Consider the following 26,135-nt stretch of genomic DNA (forward strand, 5'->3'; position numbering starts at 1 on the left):
GGTCTCTGTCAAAGCAAAGACTGGCCTGGGTTGCAATGTTCTGTGATTTACATCTGGCACATGAAAGAGGTCAGCTAGTAGGGTCTGAGGACCAAGATTGCACACTCTTTAACCAACATTACTGGCCAGGGAAATATGTTACCGCAGTTTTATTTAACACAAACTATGAAAGCAGAGCCTGTAAAGATAAACAGTGCAGTGAATTTCATTGCCTGGGCCTTTAATGTATGCCTTGTCTTTACTGTAACTATTTTCATCCTGTTTCCCTGAGCTGTATGAGAATAACTTTTTTGTTTCGTGTCGAGTGCACATAATTTTCAGTATCTGTCAGGGGGTGGGGGGTCCAAGGGGATCCTGACAAAGGTGTGGTGTTTTTAGATCCACACACGAGCCCAGACATGCATGTGGAACTTCTCATGTAACTATATCATTTCACATCAGAAAAAAGATACTCTGCCTCCAAATCCACACACAATATAAAGAAATGAAGTATTTTTGTGTTCTGTTCATCGGTGCTTTACATGCTAGTTTCAGAACGATTTGCACAGAAAACATACAAGCACGTGGCCATGAAACAGGATGGCGTAATGACAGCTGAATTCGTATTTTGGAAAGGGAGGGGGAACACAAACCATGCAGAGCACAGAAACAGGCCAGGACACTTTGGGTTCTCACACTTACTGTGATTAGAAAGGACTTGCTGTTAAGCAGGTTGGAGAACTGGTTCAACGCTTGCTCCACGGTTTGCTTCCGGGCCTCAGGAATGTCCAGTTTCCCCGTGATCATCACGTCCTTCTCGCCATCCTTTGATGGCAAGAAGAAAACACGGTCTGTGTAGGTCTTGTAATCCAGGAAGGGGATGCAGGCTTCACTGGCATCATTTGTGTGGTCCTCCATCTCGATCATCAGATCTGCAACATTTCCACATCCGCACGTTAGGGTCACCTTCAGAACGGCAATTGTAACACACGCCTTCTGCTTTTGGTTTTACACATTTATTGACAAGGAAAACAAAAGAGAAAATATCCTCCAATTCATAAAGCAGATCAGTTGAACATTTTTGTTTGAACAGCAGCACTACTGAAATGCTACTAAAAAAAATCCTAAGTAGTTTGTGGATCTACCCATTAAATATTTCCCCATGTCTAAGGACGTGTAGAAGTGTTTGTTAAATAGGGTTCATAATAACAACAATACTTGGTGGTAAGTGGTTTACTGAGCTCTAAGGGGCGGATTTTAAGAGCCCTGCTCGCCTAAATCCGCCCAAATCTGGGCGGATTTAGGCGAGCAGGGCCCTGCGCACCGGTGAGCCTATTTTACATGGGCCTACCGGCGCGCGCAGAGCCCCAGGACTCGCGTAAGTCCCGGGGTTCTCCGAGGGGGGCGTGTCGGGGGCGGGCCCGGTCGTCGCGGCGTTTAGGGGGCGTGTCGGCAGCGTTTTGGGGCGGGTACGGGGGCGTGGTTACGGCCCGGGGCGGTCTGGGGGCGTGGCCGCGCCCTCCGTACCCGCCCCCAGGTTGCATCCCGGCGCGCTAGCGGCCTGCTGGCGTGCGGGGATTTACGCCTCCCTCTGGGAGGCGTAAATCCCCCGACAAAGGTAAGGATGGGGTTTAGACAGGGCCGGGCGGGTGGGTTAGGTAGGGGAAGGGAGGAGAAGGTGAGGGAACGGAGGTAGCTGCGCGGCTCGGCGCGCGCCGGCTATACAGAATCCATAGCCTTGCGCGCGCGGCTCCGTGCGTATCTACTAAAATCCAGCGTACTTTTGCTTGCGCCTGATGCGCCAGCAAAAGTAGGCCAAATCGCGCGGTTTGAAAATCTACCCCATAGTCTTGAAGCTATCATTTCTTTCCCATAAACAGGACTCTAATGGGAGAAGTATCTCATGCAGTCAACCTCTCAACATCATGGCTTCACCTGCCCCAAAAGGACAAGAAGAGACTCCCACTGGAAGGGGGATCCACTCAAGAACAAACAGAGAATGATAGGAACCCAGCAAAAGCCCAATCATATCAAACTTCCAACTTTAAAGAATTTTGCTTTCTAGTTTTCATGTGTGAATGTTGTAAAGATAAAAAAAAATAAAAAATCTCCTAGAACACCATTTTTCCTTCACCTATTAGAAAGCATCAGTACAATTTCTTACATGCATTGATACAGTGGACGGTTCCTATAGGGCTTCACCGGCGGTGGCCCCTCTTGCAAACTCTTTTATACAAAGTAAGAACCCTCTGCTCTGCCTTGTGCATGATCAATGGTGCTCCCTGTCCAATGCACAGTGCCCGTTCGTGTGTTGTTGCCCGTGCCAATTCATCACAATCTTACACTGTTCTTCTACTATTACAGGTGAAGACAACTTATCTGGGCTTGAATGAAGGTCACCTCCAGGAGATGGGTGCCTACACAGCCAAAGCAAACCTACAGCTATTTTCTGGAAAAAAACAAACATCTAAATGCACCCAGTAGCAGCAGCAGACAGCATTACACGGCAGCCACATGACACCAATACCCGGTAGTTACCGAGACATACCTGTGAACTCCTTTTTGCAGCGATCTCTTACACTTTCTTCCAAGCCCTCAAGCTGGGACTTCACTTTTTCATACTCCCGCTCTGCCTGCTGGCTTTTGCGTCTTTGGAAGATAAAAGTCAGAAGCCTGTGAGAAGCTGTACCCCAGGAAGGTGTTTTTTTTTCCAGAAAAGGCATTCTCCCAGGTAAAATGGCCTTAACTTAAAATGGGCCTCCTCCAGTGTGGCTACCTATAAGAGTGGCTTCCATAACGTGCACGCTTTTAAGCTACCTTAATGGGAGAAGCTCGCTTTGGCATGTTTAGTTCAGAGGAGAGGAGATGAAAAGAAAAAAAAAGTGCATACATGGGATTTCCAAAAGCACGCAGTACCATTTTTCTCTCTCTCCCATGCAAAAGCAGGTGGAAAGTACGCAGATGGTTTCAACGCAGAAACTTTGCACCTGCTCATTATCAAAGGGAAATGACACGGGTTGTTACCTTCATTGTAAATGGACTAAAATGGCCCCTGTAATTTGTGCAAAGCATGATTAAAACTGTCCCCTGTAAATCATTTGCAAAAAAACACAAGGAATGTTCATTTTAAGAGAGATTTTATTTTTATCTTTCTGAGAATGAAAGGGCTACTGATTTCTAAACATTGTCAAGTAATGCAAAATCCACAAAGAAAAAGGCGAACAAACCACCACCAAGAATTCTGGGGTGCAAAGCATCAAAGGGTGGAAAAAGGATCAGAAAAGATAAGAACTCTTTCAGTTCCGTGCAGAAAAGGTGATGGACATTTTGCTTCACGGTCTTTGTCAAAGCTATATATTATAAAGGCACCAAAAGACTTGATAGAGAGCAGCACTGCACTGGGAGAAGGAATCGAACAGTGGGGCTGATGTAATAAGATGGATTCGGCAGAGCACGCAGTTTATCCCGCAGTTGTGCACAAGCTTAATGTGTGTACAGGTTAGCAGCCCCTCATTCAAGTCCCGTGTTAATAATGGCATTAGCTATTACCTCCCAGTGCTGGAAACTGAATTCCTAGTCGGAGACAGAGTAAAGTGTCCAGGACTAGTGTTAGCCTACGGGCAGAAGCTGGCATTCCGGTGCTGGGATCTGTAGTCAGGATTTTATGTGCAGAAAACATGGTGTGTGCGCACTAATCATGTTTTCTGCACATAAAATATGATTTAGGTGCACAAAAAGTGCTTTCTGTGCAGTTTGTGAGTATCCCCCTACAGTTCCAATTTAATGTCTTGTGCAAGGGACTTACATATGTAGAGAAGAGAGTCTCGCTGAAGATAATTGCGAGGTTACGGGCTGAGGGGACTGGGAAGATATCAGTGAGAGTCACAAAAAGAGAAAAGGGAGAAGAGGGAATGTGGATTTGAGGGGGGAAGGGGGAAGATAAAGAGCTCAGTCTTGGCCATGTTGAGTTTAAGGTAGCAGTGGAACATCCAGGCAACAATATCAGACAAGCAGGCTGAGATCTGGGACTGGATTCCTAATGAAAGTTTTGGTGTAAAGAGGTAAATCTAGGCATCATCAGCATAAAGATGGTATTGAAAACCAAGGAAGAAGATCAGACTGCCAAAGGAATTAGTATAGAAAGAGAAGAGAAGAGGACCCAGGCCAGAGCCCTCAGGCACACCAACCGATAGTGGGATGGCAGTAGAGGAGGATCCACCACAGGATCTTCTAAAAGTGCCATGGGAAATGTAAGAACAGACCCATGCAGGTCGGAGTCCCAAAATTTAATATCAATGAGTAGGTGCTGATCACCAGTGTCCGAAGCAGCAGATAGGTCAAGAAGGATAAAGCTCTCCAGTTTTAGCTTATGTTCTTTAACTGCAAGGAAGTTAACTATATACATATAGGGGCGGATTTTAAAAGGGTTATGCGCATAACCCTTAAAAAAAAAAACCCTGCGCACGCCGAGCCTATTTTGCATAGGCTCGGCGGTGCACGCAAGCCCTGGGACGCGCGTATGTCCCGGGGCTTGCAAAAATGGGCGGTCCCTGGGCAGGGCTGTGGGTGGGGCCACGGTCCTTGGGCGTGGCCGAGTGCCCCGACATAGCGGCCTTTGTCAGGGCCTGGCACGCCGGGAACCAGCCAGCAGGCGTAACTTTTAAAACAAAGGTGGGGGAACGATTTAGTTAGGGTTGGGGGGTGGGTTAGATAGGGGAAGAGAGAGGAAGGTGGAGAGGAAGGTGGTGGGGGGGGGGGGCCAAAAAAAAGTTCCCTCCGAGGCTGCTCCAATTTCGGGAACGGGGAAAGCCATCGGGGCTCCCCTCGGGCTCTGTGTGTGCAAGGTGCACGTGTGCACTCCCTTGCGCGCACCGACCCAGGATTTTATAACATGCGTGCGGCAGCGCGCGCATGTTATAAAATCGGGTGTACATTTGTGCGTGCCAGGTACCGTGCACCAATGTACCCCGCACGCGTAGGAATTAAAAATTGCCCCATATTTTTTTCCCTTATTTATCTCTGCCGAGAAAGGCTGAAGAAATAATTTCTGAGTTTCTCCTCAATCTACCTTCATTAAGCTTCTGGGTTTAGAACTTCCTTTCTACTGAAAAATGATTGCCTACTTTGTATTATTTATACCTTTAAGGTATTTTAATTTATCATATTCCCCACTCTTTTTCTCCTTCAGGATACACATATTTACATCCTAGAGACTTATTTCATAGGTTTTTGATGGAGACTTTGCAATATTTTGATAGCCCTTCTCTGAACTGCCATTATAATACAGGCTTGGACTCTTATTTAATACATAAGAAATCATCAATCCATCCCATCTGAGAATACAGGTTTAAACAAATATATAATGAGTCTTACCTGTAGCAATATATAGATATAGCGATGATAGCCAGCATAGGAATAATAACCAGTGGAAGGATAATGTTCAGTGGCATGGAAGTCACTTGTCCATATTCTACTTTCCCTAGGACCCATTCTCGATTGCCAAATTTCACCTAGACAGTTATTGAAAAGAAATTTGTATTTTTCTTCAGGACCAAAAGTGTAAATATAAAAACCACCACTGCACTTGTTAATACCTTCCACAGTAGTCATGCAAGTATGCTGAATTCTGCCATGCCTCAGGTTTTTGGGTCTTTACAAGGGTTGGGTATTTGGCAAGGCAAAGGAAGACCAATGGCACAATCTGGTTTTGGAGCTGCTGCTCTGGGCTATAAAATGTAGCCATTTAAAGACCACCATGGTTAAGAAAACCACACACTACTTTTGGCAGTTCTTAATAGGGATGTGCATTCGTCCTGGTTTGGGGACCCTGAAACCCGAACGAATTTTCCCAGAAATTTCGTGAAAAATTCGTTTTCGGGTTAGTGCGCGCTAACAGCGAGTAGCTCGCACTAACCCGAAATTTGGGTTCCCCCCCGAATTTCAAAGGCCCAAACCGCAGGAAATATGATATTTCCCATGGTGGGTCGAAATCAAAGCCCGAATCGAAAGGTTCTGGCTTTGCACATCCCTAGTTCTTAAGATCATACATTGTTGTACCATATTCAGTCAATGTATCTAATGTCTAGGCTTAACCATGGTAAGTTTCCACAGTCATTTGGGTACTGAGAAGACTTGTCTTTCATTTTAAAATGACATTAAAAAACTGAAAAAACCCTTTTCTACAAGAGGTTACTCTGCCACAATAGTCATTACTCATTACACTAAAGCTTTGGTCTTTAGTCTCTGAACAGAGATTACTACAAACTATATTTAACACCATGACATACAATAAACTCAGGAAGGTTATTGGTAGTATCCCGCTTGTGTCGTCTTTTCGGCTGTGGCTGAACCACTGGTGGTACACAGTACAAGTCAGTATTAGTCAGGGTATTTATTTTGCAAGGTTCTTCACCAACAGAAGCTTCAGCCTCCTGTATTGTCATCGCTGCGTTCAAGTTACTTCCCTATAAAGCAGACAGAAAGATGAAAGTCAATCCAACACAATCTCTTTCAGAATGTTACAAGCACAAACTTGCTACATCAGTGATTCCCAACCCTTTCCATTGGGACACACCCAGTCATTCAGGTTTTTAGGAGATCCATAATCAATATGCATGAGATAGATTTGCATATGTATATTCACTATGGGTTACATTTTATTTGTATTCTTCCTTTCAACCACTTCAAAGTGGATTACCTTCAGATACTTGTAGGTATTTCCCTGTCCCCAGAGGGCTCACTATCTAATCGGCCGATGCAATATAGTGCGCTACACCGAGCACACTGCTTAACACACACTCGGATGCAAGTTTTGGATGTGCGTCCCAAACCCTTTATGTGATAAGGGGATCAGCGCGTCCAAAATGTATGTCCTAATGTGCACTATTAGCACTAATAGTGCTCATCACATGTAAATGCATGTTGATGAGGCTATTAGCTATTACCCCCAAAGCAAAAAAAAAAAAAAAGTGTGCACCCAACATGCACATATTTACTCCCCAAAATTAACGCCTGCCCCGGAGCAGAAAGTTCTGCTTTTCTGTTCCTTTTTTTTCAGTTCCTCTGACTTAATATCATGGCGATATTAAGTCAGAGGAACAAAAAAAGAAGTAAAAAAAAAAAAGTCACCAGTGGTCAGGTGAAGAAAACGGACACTCAATTAACGAGTGTTTCCTAACTCGTAGCTGTGAAGAAGTTAGGAAAACAGACGCTCATAAAATTGAATGTCCGTTTTCCTAACCCGCACTGACAGCCGCCGAGGAGGTGCTAGGGCGCACAGTTTTCCCTAGCGCCTCCTTTTTACCATGGCAACCCATTTAAATATTACACCAGGCACCCTGGAGAGGTGCACTGGCGAGCGTTAGGAGAGCGGGCGCTGAATCATGAGCGCCTGTTTTCCCGCACGTCGATATTGCATCGGCCTATAAGTTTGTACCTGAGGCAATGGAGGGTGACGTGACTTGCCCGAGGTCACAAGGAGTGGCAGTGGGATGAACACAGGCTTCCCTAGTTCTTAGCCCACTTCGGACGTGTCCTGAGGTCTGGGTTGAGAACCTCTGTACTACATCATGTCTGGAAGGAATATCTCTTCAGATCAGGAGTGATCTCACAAATCCAGTTCTCTTAATCTGCAGCAGCAAAATTGCAAAGCTTTCGGTTCATCAGTTACTTGGGTTACAAAAACCCCAGCTTAAAGCCAAAACTTATGAAGGGTTTTCTCCCATTCTTGTTGCACCCATGTGGCAATCTGTAGTTTGGCAGATAGCGCCAATTGAAAAGCTAATATCTGAACAAAATACGATACGAGACTGTGATTTTTTAGATGCTGGTTATGTGTCTCAAAATTTATTAATGTAGTTAATGGATCCTAAAACACTATTCAGCATTTGTCGTCAAACCTCAGTGTCCACAGAATAGGTTTTGAAATACTTTGATAAGAGCATAAGAATGCAAACCTGGTTGCTTACATAACACGTATACTAGAATTATTTTTTACTCATTGGATATGATTTTTTTTTTAATTGCTTTTTATTTATTTACATTTCTTATAGTTTCTTACAGGTTCAAGAAACTTGCCATAGGGTTTTGTAACTGCTCATATAAAGGGAACTGGTTTCAAATCTGTTTTAAATGGCAGCTTACAATGATGGGTCAAGTAAATAGCACAATAAATTGGAAACTCTGCAGTGAAGCCCCCATAAGTGATGCTGAATGGATCGTGGCCCCCAGGAACAAAATCCCATTTTTAAAGAAAGAGGCAACCGCAAAGCCCTTGGTAAAGTCTGCATTAAGGGCAGAATTTTACCATCGCTATTGCAGATCATGATTTGGCCCATTTGGTTTTCAACAGCAAATGAGAGCAAAAGTAAACATGAGAAAGTAAGTCTCTCTGAGAGATAATGTTAAAATCAACCAGATGAAAAACCAAAAATGACCTCCTTCCGTAAGTTGTCAAGTACATTTATTTAGCTCTGTGCATGAAGAACTGGTCCTGCTAGTCTCTATTAGTAGTAATCAAAAGAATGGTTGCTACTGATCAGACATGTTGAGAAAACAAACAGCTATAAAATATGGGAAGCCAAAGCTAAAAGCCAAAGCCAGCAGTAGCACTTTGCCTCAACTATATGATCTTCAGAAAGATTTTTGATCTTCCTATCTTTTTCCTCCATTTTCTTGACCACATTCCTACAATCAGCTAAGAAAGGTGTCATGTGCATCTCATCTCTTTTGCAAACCACTGGGGGAGAGTTGGGAAGGAAAGGTACATTTAAGGCAGGGAAGCCCAGTCTTACCCTGTTGCTGGTAACATGGTGGCAGGGTAGGCATTCTGGAATGGGAGCTGGGGGGGGGGGGGGGGGGGGGGGTTAAGCTCCCCTCAACTCCCCGACTCCTGGTGGGTGTTGTGGCTCGGTCCCAGGTGGTCGCGAGGGGTTGGGTGAGGTGGGAATTATGGAGGCTCCCGATTGGTTACTTTATATGGAGCTTCCTAGGGGGGGGGGGGGGGGGGTAGGGTCTTAAGAGTTTAACTCAGGAGGTGGTTAATATTCCCTCACTCTTTCATCCGTGACTTCAAGGCATCCTCCCACCCTCTCCCCTATATGGTACTTGTATTGTTTGCTTTCGGTAAACCTGAGCCTATGTTATGTTAATATTGATATCTTATACTTGTTATGCGCTCATTGTACAGTGGGCACGTGTAACGGGGGGGGGGGGGGGGGGGGGACTGCTACATGATGCAGCAGGTGGTATGTGAGGTTTGCAACTGTGCCATGTTAGGGCATGGCATTGTGTCAGCTTGAGGAGCCGGGGGGGGTGGGGGTGGTGCTAATCGTGTACTTGTTTGGCTCGGGGTTCATGTTGTATGACATAAACTGCAGCCTTTTTAACTCCATTTAGTATTGGTTGTGCAATTTAAGGGAAATGGGTGCAATGTGGAGACAGCTGCCTGCCCATGTTATTGGATTTTCAGAATGCATTGACACAAATGTTGCCATGCAGTATTTTAACTGTATGTAAAGCAATACCAGACAACTCTCCAATGGAAGATCTTTCAGAAGATGCTACAAGATCACAAAGGAAATAAAATATTAAGATCATAATTGTGTTTTCAATTAAGTAAATGGCTACTGATCTGAAGCACTTTACCTGTGCATGAATCAGGCTGTTGACTTGTTTTTTGATGCCATCTGTGAAGTTTTCAAAGGTTGGATCAGGAATGTATGTAAAAGATTGGCCATTGGTTTTTAGCACCACCTCGAGTCCATCCATCTTAAGAAGAGTAATGATTTGATGGTGGCTATTAAAATTTTCAGGCAGTTTTGGAGAAGAGAAGATAATGGTTGTTTCATTGATTTGTTCAAAGTCCTTTCCTATAATCTTTAATATAAGAAGAGAGGAAAGTAAGTTAATGAAACTTAATGAAATTATAAGTGATAGGACAACAGAGGCCATAGGAGCATCCCAACAGGGTTGTTCAGATTATGTTTTTACCTCAATGGGGAATACGCAAGAGCAAAATATTAGTTTGAGCAGTGGGTTTAAATAAGTTCAGTTTGATCATTTAAAGTAGAATTCAATTAATTCCACAATAAAAGAGGGGGAACTTACAACTTGCTGTTCCGGACTGCTCGCCTGCCTCTTCTCTCTGCTGGCTGGCAGACGAAGCAGCATGGAAAAAGTCTGTATCAGATGGAACCCTGTTCCTGAAATAGTGATATTTCTTCCTCCACTGGAAAGCAAAATGTTAAGAGGCATGAATTTACTGATAACTAGTATAATACATGCACAGAGTTTAAAGAGTCTGCACCTCCAAAGGAAAAAAAAATATCCAGTAATGCATACTGAATATTTAATATCTTTTGGGATAAACCAGCCCAGGATTGAAATCAACCATCAAGAAGAAAGACAAATAAAAGCAAGACAATACACAAGAGATGTACACTACTGGAAGGTCTTTAAGACCCCAACAAATACAGTTTAAAGAGGGAGCAATCAAGGTAGTAGCTTTTAGAAACAGCATTTGGATTTTCTGGACTTCTGGTATTGTAACTCCTTGTGGGTGCCATGATGGTCTACAATTTCACAAGTTGACAAGAACTGAACTATGAATTGTCACATCCTTAACTGTACATGTTAGCATGTTATCTCTCTCTTACAAAATGAAAGCATGCCATGCATGTATAGGGCCCCACTGGGATCCCTAAGATGTTGTGGCCTTGTAGAAGGAGGAGATAGGAATATACATGTCTGTTATATAGCAGTGCCCACATGAGGCTGATCCTCCTGGTATAAAAGCAGGTGCCTCGAGAGTGGTCTGTATGGATGTTTGAGTTTGCTTTGAGAAGAAAGAGGCTTTTCTGTTCAGTTCCTGTTCATTTATAAAAATAAAGCCCCTCAGCTTTAGGATAAGAAATCTAGAAGTAAGGAGGTTTTATTAATCGTAAACTCAAACCCGAGTAACAGACATATTTCTTAAGTGATTTCAAGTATCTTTTCTGAGAAACTCATTTTGTTCTGGGAGGAGGTTTAGATCCAGCTTTCCTCCCCAGTTGCAGGAAGAGAGGAGGAGTTTATTCAGCTGTGATTTTCCTAATCCTGGACATCAAATTGCTCAACCAGCAAGGTAAGGAGAAGCAACAGATACCCAGCCTATTCCAAGATCCAGGAGAAAGGAGAAGTGAGTCACTCACCAAGTACTTGACATCAGATATTCAATGCAAAGGTGCCCATCCGGTACAAGAGGAAAGAGGAGAGAAAATAGTGGAGAATTCCATGAGGAGCTTTGGATCCCAGGCATTTCAAGGGGAGTCCTTAAGGGAAAGGAATACCCACAGTCCAAATTGCCCAGGGAAGCTTCATATTCAGTTCAAGGGTAAGGAAAAGACCCTAAGGGATGGCCTAGAGAATCAGTTTTTACCAAGATAGTCACAGTTTACGGATTTCTTATTGACTGGTAGAAAGAGGCATTTTTCATGTTTGAAAGATTTCCCCAGTGAAGTTGTGTTGGAACATCTCTATTGTGTCTAGCTTAAGAACATAAGAAATTGCCATACTGGGTCAGACCAAGGGTCCATCAAGACCAGAATCCTGTTTCCAACAGTAGCCAATTCAGGCTACAAGAACTGACAAGTACTGGCAAGTACCCAAAAATTAAGTAGATGCCAGTAATAGCAGTGGCTAATCCCTAAGTCAACTTGATTAATAGCAGTTAATGGACCTCCTCCAAGAACTTATCCAAACCTTTTTTAAATCCAGCTACACAAACTGCACTAACATCCTCCTATGGCAGCAAATTCCAGAACTTAATTATGCATTGAGTGAAAGAATTTTCTTAGATTAGTTTTAAATGTTAACTTCATGGAGTGCCCCCTAGAGTAAATAACCGATTCACATTTACCTGTTCTAGACCTCTCATGATTTTAAAGACCTCTATCATATCCCCCCCCCCTCAGCCATTTCTTTTCCAAACTCAACAACCCTAACCTCTTCAGCCTTTCCTCATAGGGGAGCTGTTCCATCCCCTTTATCATTCTGGTCACCCTTCTCTGTACCTTCTGCAGTGCAACTATATCTTTTTTGAGATGTGGTGACCAGAATTGTACACAGTACTCAAGGTGCAGTCTCACCATGGAGAGATACAGAGGCATTATGACATTTTCCATTTTATTCACCATTCCCTTCCTAATAATTCCTAACATTCTGTTTGCTTTTTGACCGCCGCAGCACACTAAGCTGACGATTTCAATGTATTATCCACTACTATGATGCCTAGATCTTTTTCCTGGGTGATAGCTCCTAATATGGAACCTAAAATCATGTAATTACAACATAGATTTTTTCCCCCTATATGCATCACCTTGCACTTGTCAACATTAAATTTCATCTGCCATTTGGATGCCCAATTTTCCAGTCTCACAAGGTCCTCCTGCAATTTATCAGAATATGTTTGTGATTTAACTACTCTGAATAATTTTGTATCATCTGCAAATTTGATTACCTCACTCGTCGTATTCATTTCCAGATTATTTATAAATATATTGAAAAGCACCAGTTCAAATACAGATCTCTGAGGCCCTCCACTTTTTACCCTTTTCCACTGAGAAAAATGACCATTTAATCCTATTCTGTTTCCTGTCTTTTAACCAGTTTGTAATCCACAAAAGGACACTGCCTCCTATCCCATGCCTTTTTAGTTTTCTTAGAAGCCTCTCATGAGGGACTTTATTCAATGCCTTCTGAAAATCCAAATACACTATTATCTACAGGTTCATCTTTAGCCACATGTTTATTAACCCCTTCAAAAAAAATGAAGCAGATTTTTGAGGCAAGACTTTCCTTGGGTAAATCCATGCTGACTGTGTTCCATTAAACCATGTCTTTCTATATGTTCTGTGTTTTTTTAATCTTTAGAATAGTTTCCATTATTTTTCCCGGCACTGAAGTCAGGTTTACTGGCCTATAGTTTACTGGATTGCCCCTGGACCCCTTTTAAATATTGGGGTTAAAATTGTCCACTCAATGATAGGTTACAAATTTTAATTAATAGATATGAAATTTCATTTTAGTTCCAGGTGATTTGCTACTCTTTAGTTTGTCAATCTGGCCTACTACATCTTCCAGATTCACAGTGATTTGGTTCAATTCACCTGACTTATCACCCTTGAAAACCATCTCTGGAACCGGTACCTCCCCAACATCCTCATTACTGCTTTCATCACTGGCATTTATTAATGGATAGATATTTAATGCCTAGGGTTCAGAGGTAATCCTTCCCCCATTCCCCCACTAATAGAGAACCTTATACCAGGAAAGATAGATGAAAGATGCTGTGGATCCCTAGATTTAGTTCCAGTTTAAAAGTGTACAGTATGTCTTATTGAAGAGTCCCCTAACACAGGGGCTATACAGGCATACCTTCTATCACTGTGAAGCAAAAGAAATGCATACTGTGCATGTGTGGCTCACATCTATTTAGAGGGTCCTGTCAGAGAAGACTGGGAGTCGAGACAGAAGTCAGGCACAAAAGAGAGTAAAGGCCAGAAAACACTCAGGTCAGTATTGAAAAGGGAAGTAGAAGTGATGGGGTTGCATTACAAAGACAAAGCCCCCACACCTTTGACAAGCGGATATAGCTCTAATTTCATATCTGGTTTCTCATATTTTATGTGAAAATAAGTCATTTAACTTCATGTTTGGATATTGTCCAGATTCCTTTGACAGAATGATAACTTTTTCATAGTTTACTTTATTTTTTTTTTTTTAAAGGGGGGGGAGGGGCTGAGGTGCACCAGTTCAACAGTTCCACATCAAGGAGGTCCCATGTGTTCCTCTTTAAGAGATACGTGCCTCGTTTAGTTTTAAATAATTTTAGTTTTTGGTTATCTTCTTCCTAAAAATGTCCCGACCTCCATACATTTCAATAGGAGGTTAAAAAATGCCCCTTTCTCTAATCAAATCCTCCTTTAAGAGTTTTCTAAACCTGAAATGTCTATTTACATCCTTTTTGCTTTTTTTTTTTTTTTTTTAAGCTCAGGCACCTACAAGCCAGATCAAGAGTTGATCTTCTTGGGTGCCGGAGCGGCTCTTGTATCATAGGTTCACAATCAGAGACAAATGATGAAATTCACCCCAGTCTTATCCTTGTCACACTGGATGTGGCTCCCCTAACAATAAATCATGCATTGAGCTGTGCTTACATAAAAAGGGTGTGTGTGATTTGCCATGAGGTAATGAAAAACAGGCCTAAACATGCGGGATTTTCAGGCCTTCAACCAGGCCGCTGCTGGCAGGCATGCTCAAATGCTAAGTGCCAAGTAATCAGCTGTTCTAACCAGGTGAGTATATCTCAACTCCAAGAAGCACAACGCACTCAGGTACCTGCTAAAACTCTTTGTTGGGCTGAATTCCTTGATGGTAGGGTTCTCTCTATATGAAAATGTTCCAATGGATTTTTCTGTATTTGTTCCATAGCATAATTTCACCTGGACATCCTCTGTCTTCTCATACCGTCCTGTAGTACAAACTATTGCTTCACCAAATGACGTACTAGAGTAGGAAGAAAATAAATATTGCTCAGGTTATGTTAATTTATTGGCAGAGCGCTCTGCAGAATAAACAGAAAAAGCATGGTGCAGCATATTTTTGCTTTTTCCTACATATTTTTCAAATTGGCACGTTATGATGAGGTCCACATTCAGTAGGTCAGCAAGTGGCAAACTAATCTGGAAGAGGGGCCCCAGAGCCGGCCAGTTTGCATGTCTGGTTGGGGAGCTATGGCCTGCAACTTGCTTTATTTGTGAGGTCTGGCCTTAGGGGAAGAAGGAAATCAGCCTACTGCCTGCAGGATTGGGTTTTAAATCCTTAACCAGCTATGTATTGATTATAGCTGATTAGGTTTAAAAAGTTATTTGGGTAAATGTACTGAGATAACTTTAGACCTCTCCTCAACCACAACCAGACTGGCCCAGTTAAAGTTAGCCAGGAGCACTGATATTTCCATGCCTCAATTTTATTCCCCTAAATTTTAGCTGAATAATGACTAAAGCTTAACGGTCAATGGGGGAGCTATTCAATCCCTAGGTTTGTCCGGCTAAATCTCAAATGTAGCTGGACAAATCCTTTTGAATATGTACCTCTATAAGGTCTTCTTACACTGACTCCTGGCTTTCCTTCTACCTGGTCACATTGCCCTTTTTCTTTATGCTTAAGGACTTCAACTTCCATGTGGATGACTTCTCGGACTCTTAAGCCTCAAAGTTCTCTGCCTTAACCTCCTTATTTGATCTCCAACCTTGCTTTATCACTTCCCTGTGCCAGCATGGCAATTGCCTTGACCTAGTCTTTTCTTCCAACTGCTCTCCCTCAAGCTTCTTTCTTTTTCTCTTTGATCACCATGGGATGACTTTCAATTTTTAACCACTCTCCCTCCTGCCTAGTCTTGTCCTGTCAACACTGACATCTTTAGGAATCTTTGGACTATTGACATTTACATCCAGTTTCATCTCTTCTCTCCTCAACAATCGGATCAGAGTGTTGATGAGGCAGTTTGTTACAACATAAATTCTCCTTTGTTTTGGGTACTCCTGCATCACTCCTTTTTTGTCATGTAAGGTGTAAAACTCTAATCTCAGCTCATCTCCACATTTGCTATTTGCATGCACCTGCTCTGTAGAGCATCACTGGCTAAAATCTAGTTTCCATACAGACTTCTTACATTTCAAATTATGTTCATATCCTTCCAAGGCTATTATTGCATTTGCCAAGCAAGCTAATCTGCATCTGACAAACATCTTTGCCTCTAAGCCCACCACCACACTCACCTTCCTTCTCAAACTGCCTCCATCTCCCACTCCCTTTCTCTCTCTGGCTTACATAACAAGGTTCACAAGCTTTATCCTGAGTTCAACTGTCCCCCCCTCCAGTTCTACCACTCCATTCCTCTACTCTTCCCTTAGTCCTTTTCTGAAATCAGTGTACGAAGCTGCCCAACTTCTCTCTTCCTCCAAACCCATTACTTGCTCCTCTGACCCCATTCCTACCCAGCTCTTCAGTTCCTTCTCCCCTACAGCCATCCCTTCTATCACATCCTCCGTCTATCACTTTCTATTGACTGTTCAGTCTTCAAACATGCTCCTCCAAAAGTCTTTATGGATTGTTCCTGCCCTATCCTCCTACCTCCCTTTTCCATCCAAACTACTCAAACATGCTGTTCACCTCTGCTGCCTTGACTTTCTTGTACCTCAATCTATTCTTCATCCATATTCCACAGAAACAGTCCTTGCCAGTCTCCAGGGCCTTTATTCAATCCTTATTCTCCTGACCTATCCACTGTTTTTGACACAATTGATCACTGTCCTATCTTGATTTTCCTCTTACCTCTCCCACTATATTTTCAGTGTATCCTCCACCTCAACCCCATTAAACGTAGGTGTGCCTCAAGGCTTTCTTCTCTCTATAGTCATTCCTTGGGCACTTTTATTTCTCTCCCCCAGCTTTATGGAAGAGACAAATTCTTCTCTTTCCTCTCAAACTAACTTCCAGCTTTCCCCCTCTTTCTATCTCCATGGATAACGCTGTCATCTATTCAATCTCCTCAACCTACGTTTGGGTCACTTGACTCCTCTCTCTCTCTCTCTCCTTGGCGCCCTTCTAAAACATGTTTCTTTCTCTGTAACAAAATCTGTCCCTTCCTTTCTGAACATATTAACATGTTAATTCACGCTCTCAAGTCCCACTTTAGACTACTGAAACCTCATCCTCACAGATCAAGTTTCTTACAAACTGTCTTAGATAAAAAAAAAAAAAATACAGCATACATACACTATACAGGGCACACCATTGAGTTCCACTCTAAATTCTCGCTCTGAGCCTGTGATGAGATTTTTGCCTGTGATTGTAAGGGAAGTCCCTCCAGCCTTTGGCCCTTCAGTTGGACTAATTGCTTCAGGCAAAGGATCCTGTAAGAAACATCAAATAAAGAGATTTGTTTTGCCCACTGTTAAACTCTGTAAGGCAGTTCTTTTAAATAATTTAACAATATTGCCAACATAGTTCTGAAGAAGCTGAATATGGTCGGCTTGTGCAATTGCTTTTAATTGCATTTGGAAGGTTCTTATACACCAAGAAAAAGATACCCAAGTCAGCTTGTTTAATACCCAGTAGAAGCTGAAGGACAGAGATGGGCAAACAATTCAGTTTTCTGAACTCCATTTTGCAAGACAGATTTGTAGATTTCACCCTAAACATTCTTGGTATTCCCTGGTCTATCTAGATATTGGTGATTGTGTTTCTTTCTGGTCCCTCATGATTTTAAAACATTTATATTCTGTTAATTTTTAACCCTATAAAATTAAATCGAAAGTCTTTCCCATTTGCAGTGCTCACCTTTACACAGTTTCAAAGTCAACTCATCATGTAGTAATAACTTAAGAAATGCATTCAAACGTGGGACACACTGTTACATTTCACATGTATATTTTTATTGACAAGTTTCTTTAAACCAAGACCAATTACGGAAGCACTAGGCAAACAAGGCCTGGACCTAGGGCACTGACCATTAGGAGAAGGGAGTGGCGGCGCCAAAGAGGAGTGGAGATTCGGCAATCTCCACTCCTCTCGGCCCCACATGGCTTGCACCCCTAATGGGGGTTAGCGGTGCAACCGGAAGGGGGTGGGCGCAAAGCAGAAGGTGCCTAGGGCGCCTAATCCCCTTGCTCTGGCCCTAAGCAAGACACAGAACTGTAGAATTCAGGGTTATGAATTCATTCTTTAAGAGTTTTCCCTACCTCTTATGTGATTTGTTCAAGCTCAATGTAAGAAAGTTGACACAACATGCAAAGAATCCAGAAATCTCCTATGGTACATAGGGAAGTTATGAAAAACCTAATGTGCTACAGAGGAAGGAATGAACACTACCCAAATATCTGAGAGAGGAAAAAATAGAGGCAAAAAAATGCCTTAATTTGAAAACATTTTAAAAATTTTGATGGCAGCAAGGGTTCTTAACATGAAAGTCTGCAAAATGTCACCATGAGCCACTTTGCACGCATTCTCTGGCAGAAACATTTACAGGGGAATGGAACGAGTTCACTCTTTCAAAAAGTACAAAGACCAGGGGACATACAATGAAGTTACTAAGTAATACATTTAAAACAAATAAGAGAAAATAGTTTTTTACTCAATGCATAATTAAGCTCTGGAATTTGCTGCGAGGATGTGATGAAACTTATTTGTGTAACTGCATTCAGAAAAGGTTTGAACAAGTTCCTGGAAGAAAATTCCATTACCCATTATTAAGGTAGAGTTGCAGAAATCAGTTATTTATTCTTGGAATAGGCAGCTTAGACTCTTATCTACCCTTTGAGATCCTGCCAGGCACTTGTAGCCTGGCTTGGCCACTGTTGGAAGCAGGATACTGGGGCTTGATGAACCCTTGGTCTGACCCAGTATGGCAAAGCCTTATGTTCTATGCTCAAAGCCCTTAGAAACAAACTGAACAAACCCGCTGGAGATGTATTTTGAGGGGAGGGGAGATAGTGCTGATGGTGCGGGCTGGCTGGTGTTCACGTGTGTGCGTCAGGGAGGAGAATGGCTGCTGGTAGGGGCCTGGAACGATTGTTTAGTTTCATTTCTCATGGGACTTAAGGACTGGCATGGGCCTAAGGTTGGTTGTGCTGGGTCCCTGAACAAGGCACCAGCATACTCAAGGAGAGCTGCCCTGTCCAGGCAGGGCACTGCTGCTCAGCTGACAGCGTGAGGGTCACCCAGAGGCAACGCCCTTTGATTATGGAGGAAACAGGCACCAGCAGTCCTCATTTTTTGGAAAGGACTCCTTTTCTCTTGTATCTTTGCAGTGGGTCCCCCCTCCCCCCTCGGTCCCACTTCAAGGCAGAACCGGTACCTCTGACGGCAGTGCATGGTAATGGCTGATGTCAAAACATACTGGGGGCAATAATCAAGCTGTCCATGGGGCTTGCACAAATAATCAAAGCAAACCTACGTAGGAAAAAAGTATCTGCAGAGGGCTGCGCCTGCATTCTCTGTGGGTACGTCTGACTAAAACTACAGGCGCGTTGTCACCTCCCCTAACCTAATCCCATTGTGGGAACACCTCCAAACAGAATGGATAAAAGTTACACTCCTCGTTAAACAGCGCATGTAATTTTACCCACATAGCGGGTGGGCAATTTTTTTAAATGACCACTTTTCCAGGTAAAATGCTTTATCATCCGTAGAAATGGCTTTGAAAATTGCCCTTATTATGTCTGGAAAGCATGCAGCGTATAAATGGCGGAGGGAGGGAGGAGAAAAGGGCACACTATTTCTAGTAGGTCGAAGAACACAGAAAAGGTTTCTGAGGTACGAAGGTTCTTGGGGGATGGAGTCTTACAGGAAAAAAAGAAAAAACCCAAATAGAGAAAGAGAAAAAAAAAAAAGCAAAATCAGAGAGTCTACTTTTGCTATACATTAAGCACATCTTCTAAGGAGTTCCCATAGAAATTCATGCCAGAGGGCTGTGGGGGGGTGGACCGGGGCCTACACATTCCTGACAAATCATAAATGAAGCAGCTGGCAGGAGGACTTTGCAAATTGAGCCTGGTCAACATAAGAGCCTTAATGAGACTGCCCTGGGGCCTCCCTTTCTTTCAACTTACCGTAGCGGACAGCTATGTCTGAAGGAAACAAAGTAATTGAAAATTACTACCATCCTTCAACGTCCACACAGAAAAACAGAACACGGCTGCAAGTAGACTTTGTCTGCTTTATCCATTTTCCCTAGCTACTTACAGAAATATCGCTGACCTTACTTGATCTCAGGCTTTACTCTCACTTCTCTATCATTAAGGAGGGAAATGGAATAAAAAAAAAAAAAGGTGAAGACTCCGAGCATAAATCCCCTCAGGGCATTGCAGAGTAATGTAACAGGAGACAGAGCAGTCCTATATACCAAAGCTTGCACGATGCGAAGATTCAAATCCAAAAGCCTGACAGGACCTTTCAGAGACATAAATGGAAGTTAGTTCTGCTCCTCCATTGCCAGGCTGCAGAATAGCCGAAATGCCACATTCACTGGAGGTATGTGGAAGAAAGCCAAGGAAAGGGCAGGCAATTTAGCTGGTGCTGCGGTCACGAGGCAGGAACCATTTCCTGCCACCGAGAAAGGAGGAACCCAGGCCAGCAGCACTCCCAGCACAGCCCAAGGTTTCAGCACAGCTACAGAAACTATAGGCACTGGGGGGGGGGGGCTCTCCATTCCTGAGCTTACTATTTATCTTTTACAGGATAACTCCTTATTCTAAAGAGACGAAAAATAGGAATTTGCTCACATTCCTTTTAACAGTCCTGCAATTTTAACCATGCTTACTGTAAAATGCATTTCCTGCTATCCCTTGACTCGTCAGAGTCTTGACTAGACTGTAAGCTCCTCGAAGCAGGGACTGGTTCTTGTGTGGATCCGTATGGCACCAGGTACATCTAGTGACATTGTAGTAAGCAGCTGGAGGTGGAAGGCTGCACCTCTGAACCTCTTTACACATTATGGCTTCTTTACCACCCTTCCAGCACAAGAACGAAAGGGAATTAGATTAATCCCTTGCACCATTTATCCATTTTATCAGTAAGAAAAGGTTTCAGGGCTTACTAAACAGTTCTGTTAAATGCATTCTTGTGCCTCAGCAGTGCTCTCTACCCTCTTGGTACTTGTGTAGTCTCCTAGCACACGTCTCCTAGCGCAGTCCTCTGACCCACGCAATGAGTATGCTGTGGGAATACTATTTTGTATTTGCTCATGATGCTCTTCAGAGAACAAAAGCTACAAGGAAGGCTGATGCATCCTCCAGGCAGTCAAGAAAGAGAGGTGCCATCAGAGCAGAAACCTTGGTTCTGGATATGAGAGAATCAGCAGAACCCACCATATAGAAACACTTAAATCATCAACCCAGCCTCTCCTTACAGCATCAGTACCAGCACAATAAAGATCAACCTGTGTTTCCTGGTTTTTGAGCTTTCCCCCTGTGCTTACATTCCTAGGTCTCCTTTCTTTTTTGTTGTAATTTGCTCCTTCTGTTGTTATACTGTTTTGGAATGAAAGATGCTCACCTTTTACTATATTCAGAACTCTCCTCCTTCCCCTGTTTTAAGCAAAGTCTCAAAATGTATTTTGCATTTTGCTCTCTCCATTATGTATCTAGATAGTTTAGCCTTAACTTAATTAGTATGATGTCTGCATGAGGCTATGTATGATAGAGATGTGTATCATGCCGGCAATCGTTTCCGGTTTTGTTTTCGTAGAATCGCGGGAAATTTTGTTTCCCGCGGTTCTGACCATTTTATTTCGGCTGTCCCGATCCAAAAAAACAAAAAAAAAAAACCCAAAGCACTCTGATTCTTCAGATTTAATTTTTTACAATCCCCCACACCCCCCCCCCCCCAAACTTGGCTAAAGTCCTTGGTGTTCCAGCGGGAGTCCCGGGAGTGATCTCTCACTCTCGGGCCGTCGGCTGCTAGTAAACAAAATGGCGCCGGTGGCCCTTTGCCCTTGCCATTATCACAGGGGCTATAGGTGCCATTGGCTGGCCCCTGTCACATGGTAGGAGCAATGGACGGCCAGCACCATCTTAAAAAAATGGCACAGGCCATCCATTGCTCCTACCATGTGTCAGGGGCCAGCCGATGGCACCAATAGCCCCTGTCACATGGTTAGGGCAAAGGGCCATCGGCGGCATTTTGATTACTGTCAGCCGACGGCCCGAGAGGGGGGACATCGCTCACGGGACCCCCGCTGGACCACCAGAGATTTTAGGCAAGTTTGGGGGGGGGGCAGGAGGGTGGAGGATTGTAAATAATTAGATCTGAAGGGTTGGGGTGGATTTGGGTTGTTTTTTTCTGTGTGCCATTTCTCCCCCCCCCCCCCTTCCCAAAACGATAAGAAAACCACATGAAATTTCGTGGGGTTTTCCTATCATTTTTGGGGACCCCTGATACAAGACGAATTAGGAAATATCGTACGATATGTTAATTCGTCAAAAAAAAAAACCGATGCACATCCCTAACGTATGATAAGCTGTGCAAGTTCATTTTGAAAATGATTCCCACCAAAATTACCCTGACAAGTTACACAAGTTTCTATTTTTTTTTCTTTTTGGCACCATCTCTACATTGTTTTGTTGTTTTTAATAGCAAAATTATTCATAAATCGGATTCCACTCTAGATCGCGACTTATCCCTGTCATGTTCTGTTTCCACTATGACACGGAGAGTTTTCAGGAGCAGGAGAGACATCACGCATTGCTTCAGCAAGGCAACATGTGACCCCCGCTCCGACACCCATTCCTTCTCCTGTCAGTTCATGTCTTATCACACAAGCAACTGGAAACTGATCACAAGCACTACCGTCAACTTGGGCATCTCAACAATTTGTTCGATACACTATAGCATCCTGGAGAAGGGAATCCATAATGTCTACTCACCTGGTATGTAAACCGTACATTCTGGGGCGATATACCTTTTTTATTTTTTATTTCAATTGAAACAGGGGCTGAGCGCGCCTCCTGAGCCTCTCCAACCTCACACACGACCCTAATGGAAAATAAGATTTTCCAATAAATATTTGAACAGTAAATTTTGAAACAAGATAAGCCTAATAAGAATACACAAGCATGAGACTATGCTACATGGTAAAGGCACTGTGCAAGAAACTTTCTATGATATCTGGATCGTTCAAGGGCTATGCAATAAACATGAATTGCTCTGAATGCCCAAATTGCTAATGGATTTCTTATACCATGCAACATCTCCCAGAGATTCTCTTGTTATTGTCAAAAACCTAAAGCACCCTACAAAAAGTTAGAGAACTAGAATTATTTTCAGACTTTGCTCTATTATGAAGTGGTGGAGTAGACTGGTGGTTAGAGCAGTGGGCTGAGAACCAGGGAATCTAGAGTTCAAATACTGCTGACACTCCTTGTGATTTTGGTCACTCTCCATTGCCTCAGGTACAAACCTGAATGTAATTGGCTTTGCAGTGGATGACTGGTCACAAAAGCTGGATTATCAATACCAGGGATGTGCATTCGTCCAGGATGAATTAGGGGAGCACGAAATCCAAAGGAATTTTTCCCGAAATTTCAGGAAAAATTTGTTTCGGGTTTAGTGCGCACTCCCCGAATTTTAAAGGCCCGAACCGCGGGAAACCGAAATTTCCCGCAGCGGGCCCATAACGAAGGTCAAACTGAAAGGCTCAGCCGAAGCACATCATCAATACTAAATATTACATTCTCTCTCTTACTATAACTAGAAATATAGAGGACCATGGTAGATAAAGACCACTGCTAATCCCATCCCCTCCCTCAGAGATCCCCTGTGCTTATCCCCCACGAATTCTAGTCCTTATTGTATTAGGTGTTCCGTAGGAGGCTGCCTCATGCATTCACCACCCTTTCTGTAATTAAATATTTCCTTAGATTACTATTTACAATGTGGGCTGGATCTGACCTTCAGGCTCCATGGACTATACCAAACCTATCTAGTATTGGCATTTTAATGCAACCACTCTCCATCTTCCGCTTTACATTTCTTGGCAGTTTCTAGTATTCAATTCTTATTGCAAGGAAGGAAACCCATTAATAATTACCTTGTTGAAACGGAATAGAACTCCTCTTTGAATAAACATGGTATATCTCCCACAGATATGCTAGTCACATCCTGAGCTCGTATCCCCAAATTAGATCCTTTTATAGTCAAGTGAATTCCACCAAGTAATGGTCCAGTTGTTGGCTCAATCTAAGGCAAAGAAACCCCCCCAACATATATTTATATATGTTTATAAACACAAAATATGCAATATATAGAATTAAACCCATTCCTGCTAATCAAGTAATCAACTATTGCTGATTTATTTCAGAGAAACCTAAGATGACAACCAAACCCAAGCTGGGCACTGTAAGGAAAACTAAAACTATTTGAGTATAACTTCACTGTCAGTTAAAAAAAATTGAAAAAAAAAAGGTGTAAGTAGTAAAACAAGGAAAAGTAATCTTACGTCCATGATGAGTGGATCGGGACAGTCAGTGGCAGGGTCACCTCTGCACTGATCTTTATAAACACATCTGCTACTGGGGCTGTCACACCAAACACACTGGTACTTAGGATCTGCAGCAAGGCACAAGCTACAGTCGCTCCGGCCATATAAACAGTTGTACAGAACAACTAAAAAAAAAAAAAAATAAAGATGCTTTGGGGGAAAAATGAACCAAAAAAACAAAGTTTGCTCATGCATGTTTTTTGTACCTCGAAAGAAAGGTGCCCTATTAGATTAACCTCAAATGAAAACATATAGAGGTACATAGTTGTCCCATATATTTGGCTCTGTTAAGGCCTGATTCATCAAGGCATTTTCCCATAAACAGAGAAGGGGAGAAATGCCTTAGTGAATCAGGCCCTTAGTTAGCTGGATAAATCAGCACAGGTCTACGGCCAACCAGAGTTAGCTGCATAAGTTATCTGGTTATCTCAGCTCTTCACAGTTACACTCCTGGAATGCCTCTAATTTATCCGACTAAATTTGCCAGATAAGTGTTCAAATCTTCATATATCCAGATAACCTCTGAGTTTTCTGGCTAAATGCTTGTAAACATGGATCTCTGGGTATACCCTGAATTCTGCATGGCACACACTGATCTTCCTGGAAGCAGCACAGTACAATGAAAAGTTATTGATATTATAGTAAAGTTTCTCTCTCTCATGTACTCCAGTTTGTTGGATAAATTGTACATAATCGAGGGCTTGGTGTAGCTGTCCTAACACCTAAATAAATGCTATACAACTTTCTCTCATAGAATTCAATATATTTGCATTATTTTTGGAAATGCTTTATTTGCATGAATCTTACATATTCATGAAAAGGACCTCCATACAGACAGGCTCTGCTGCAATTTTAGTAGCTACTGAATAGCCCTCACTTTGCCTGAACTTGTGTGTAAGCAGTAAAACAAGGAAGAGTAATTTTGCACATAACTTTGGGCAAGTTTGAGTGCCGTTCAATAGCTGCTAAAATTGCAGCGGAGCCCTTCGGTATGAAGGTCCTTTTCAAATAAAGAGTGCAGATAATATATCGAGTCATGAGAGGAAGTTGTATAGCATTTATTTTGTGATTTACTCTCTCTCCTTTGGACATTTTTCCAGGTCGATGCAATATCGTGCGCTGAGCCTAGCGCACAGGTTAATGAGTGCTTGGATGTGTAACCGCCGATGCAATAAGGGGATTAGCACATCCAAAACGCGCGTCCAAACTCGCACACAGCTAATAGCACTCATCACATGCAAACTCCATTTAGAGGAGGCCATTAGCTATTGCCCCGCGATGCAAAAAATCCCCGTGTGCCTGAAGCGCACTTTTTAACCCGTCAAATTTTACGCTTGCCCTGAGCAGGCATAAAGTCTTCCCACATGTCAAGGGATCAACTTAAAAACAAAAAAAACTGCTTTTCTGTGGTTCCTCCTACTTAGTAGCATCACAATACTAACTAGGAAGAACCACAGAAAGCCGCTCCATGCAAAAAGAAGTCTTGACGTAAAAAAAAATTTCAGGGTGCACAATATACACACTCAGGGCCGTGTATATTGTGCGTGCATATTGTGCCAGTAAATTAGCTGCTGTGGGCTAAAACGAATGCTCAGAAATTGAGTGTCTATTTTGGCAACCTGCAGACCAGGGCACTTAATATTAGTTTATTCACTGCTTCACTTACTGCCGATTGATAAATTCAATGTCACATGTCAGTGAAAGGACCAATCCCTTTTCAGAAGGCTGTCCTGAAAGGGGATTGGGTCCTTTCACTGACACTTGACAGTGAAAAGAACCAATCAGAATAGTCCTGCTGGGTGAGGAGGGAGCTGTGGCCAGGCTGTTGTGGATGCACAGCCACGTCTCTTGGGAACCAGATGCAGAGCACTAGGGACGCACAAATTATCCACTGTGGATCCCTTTTAGCGCGGCAGCTCATTTGCGTATTGCATCAAGCTCCCAGGAGAGGTGGATATGTGAGCGTTCAAGACACGTGCCCATTTTGAATTCACGTTTTTTACATGCATGATATTGCATCGGCCGGTTCTTTTGCCATCCTAACACAATTAGTAGCACCAAATACTCTGCTCTAACC

General features: G+C 42.9%; 1 protein-coding gene across 6 annotated transcripts in view; it reads right to left on the minus strand.

Moving 5' to 3' along the window:
• PLXNB2 (plexin B2) overlaps positions 1-26,135 on the minus strand; it is a 503,243-nt gene that overhangs the window by 35,479 nt on the left and 441,629 nt on the right. For all 6 annotated transcript variants that reach the window (XM_029617384.1, XM_029617385.1, XM_029617386.1 and 3 more), the window contains 11 exons: positions 24,017-24,183; positions 23,609-23,757; positions 22,446-22,554; positions 16,798-16,934; positions 14,356-14,523; positions 10,087-10,207; positions 9,625-9,855; positions 6,267-6,443; positions 5,353-5,489; positions 2,528-2,628; positions 682-911 (listed from right to left, as the gene is read on the minus strand). In XM_029617384.1, coding sequence (XP_029473244.1) covers positions 682-911; positions 2,528-2,628; positions 5,353-5,489; positions 6,267-6,443; positions 9,625-9,855; positions 10,087-10,207; positions 14,356-14,523; positions 16,798-16,934; positions 22,446-22,554; positions 23,609-23,757; positions 24,017-24,183 — 1,727 coding nt within the window. The remainder of the gene's footprint in view (positions 1-681; positions 912-2,527; positions 2,629-5,352; positions 5,490-6,266; positions 6,444-9,624; positions 9,856-10,086; positions 10,208-14,355; positions 14,524-16,797; positions 16,935-22,445; positions 22,555-23,608; positions 23,758-24,016; positions 24,184-26,135) is intronic.

Source organism: Rhinatrema bivittatum, chromosome 9 (genome assembly GCF_901001135.1).
Source record: "Rhinatrema bivittatum chromosome 9, aRhiBiv1.1, whole genome shotgun sequence".
Taxonomy (NCBI): domain Eukaryota; kingdom Metazoa; phylum Chordata; class Amphibia; order Gymnophiona; family Rhinatrematidae; genus Rhinatrema; species Rhinatrema bivittatum.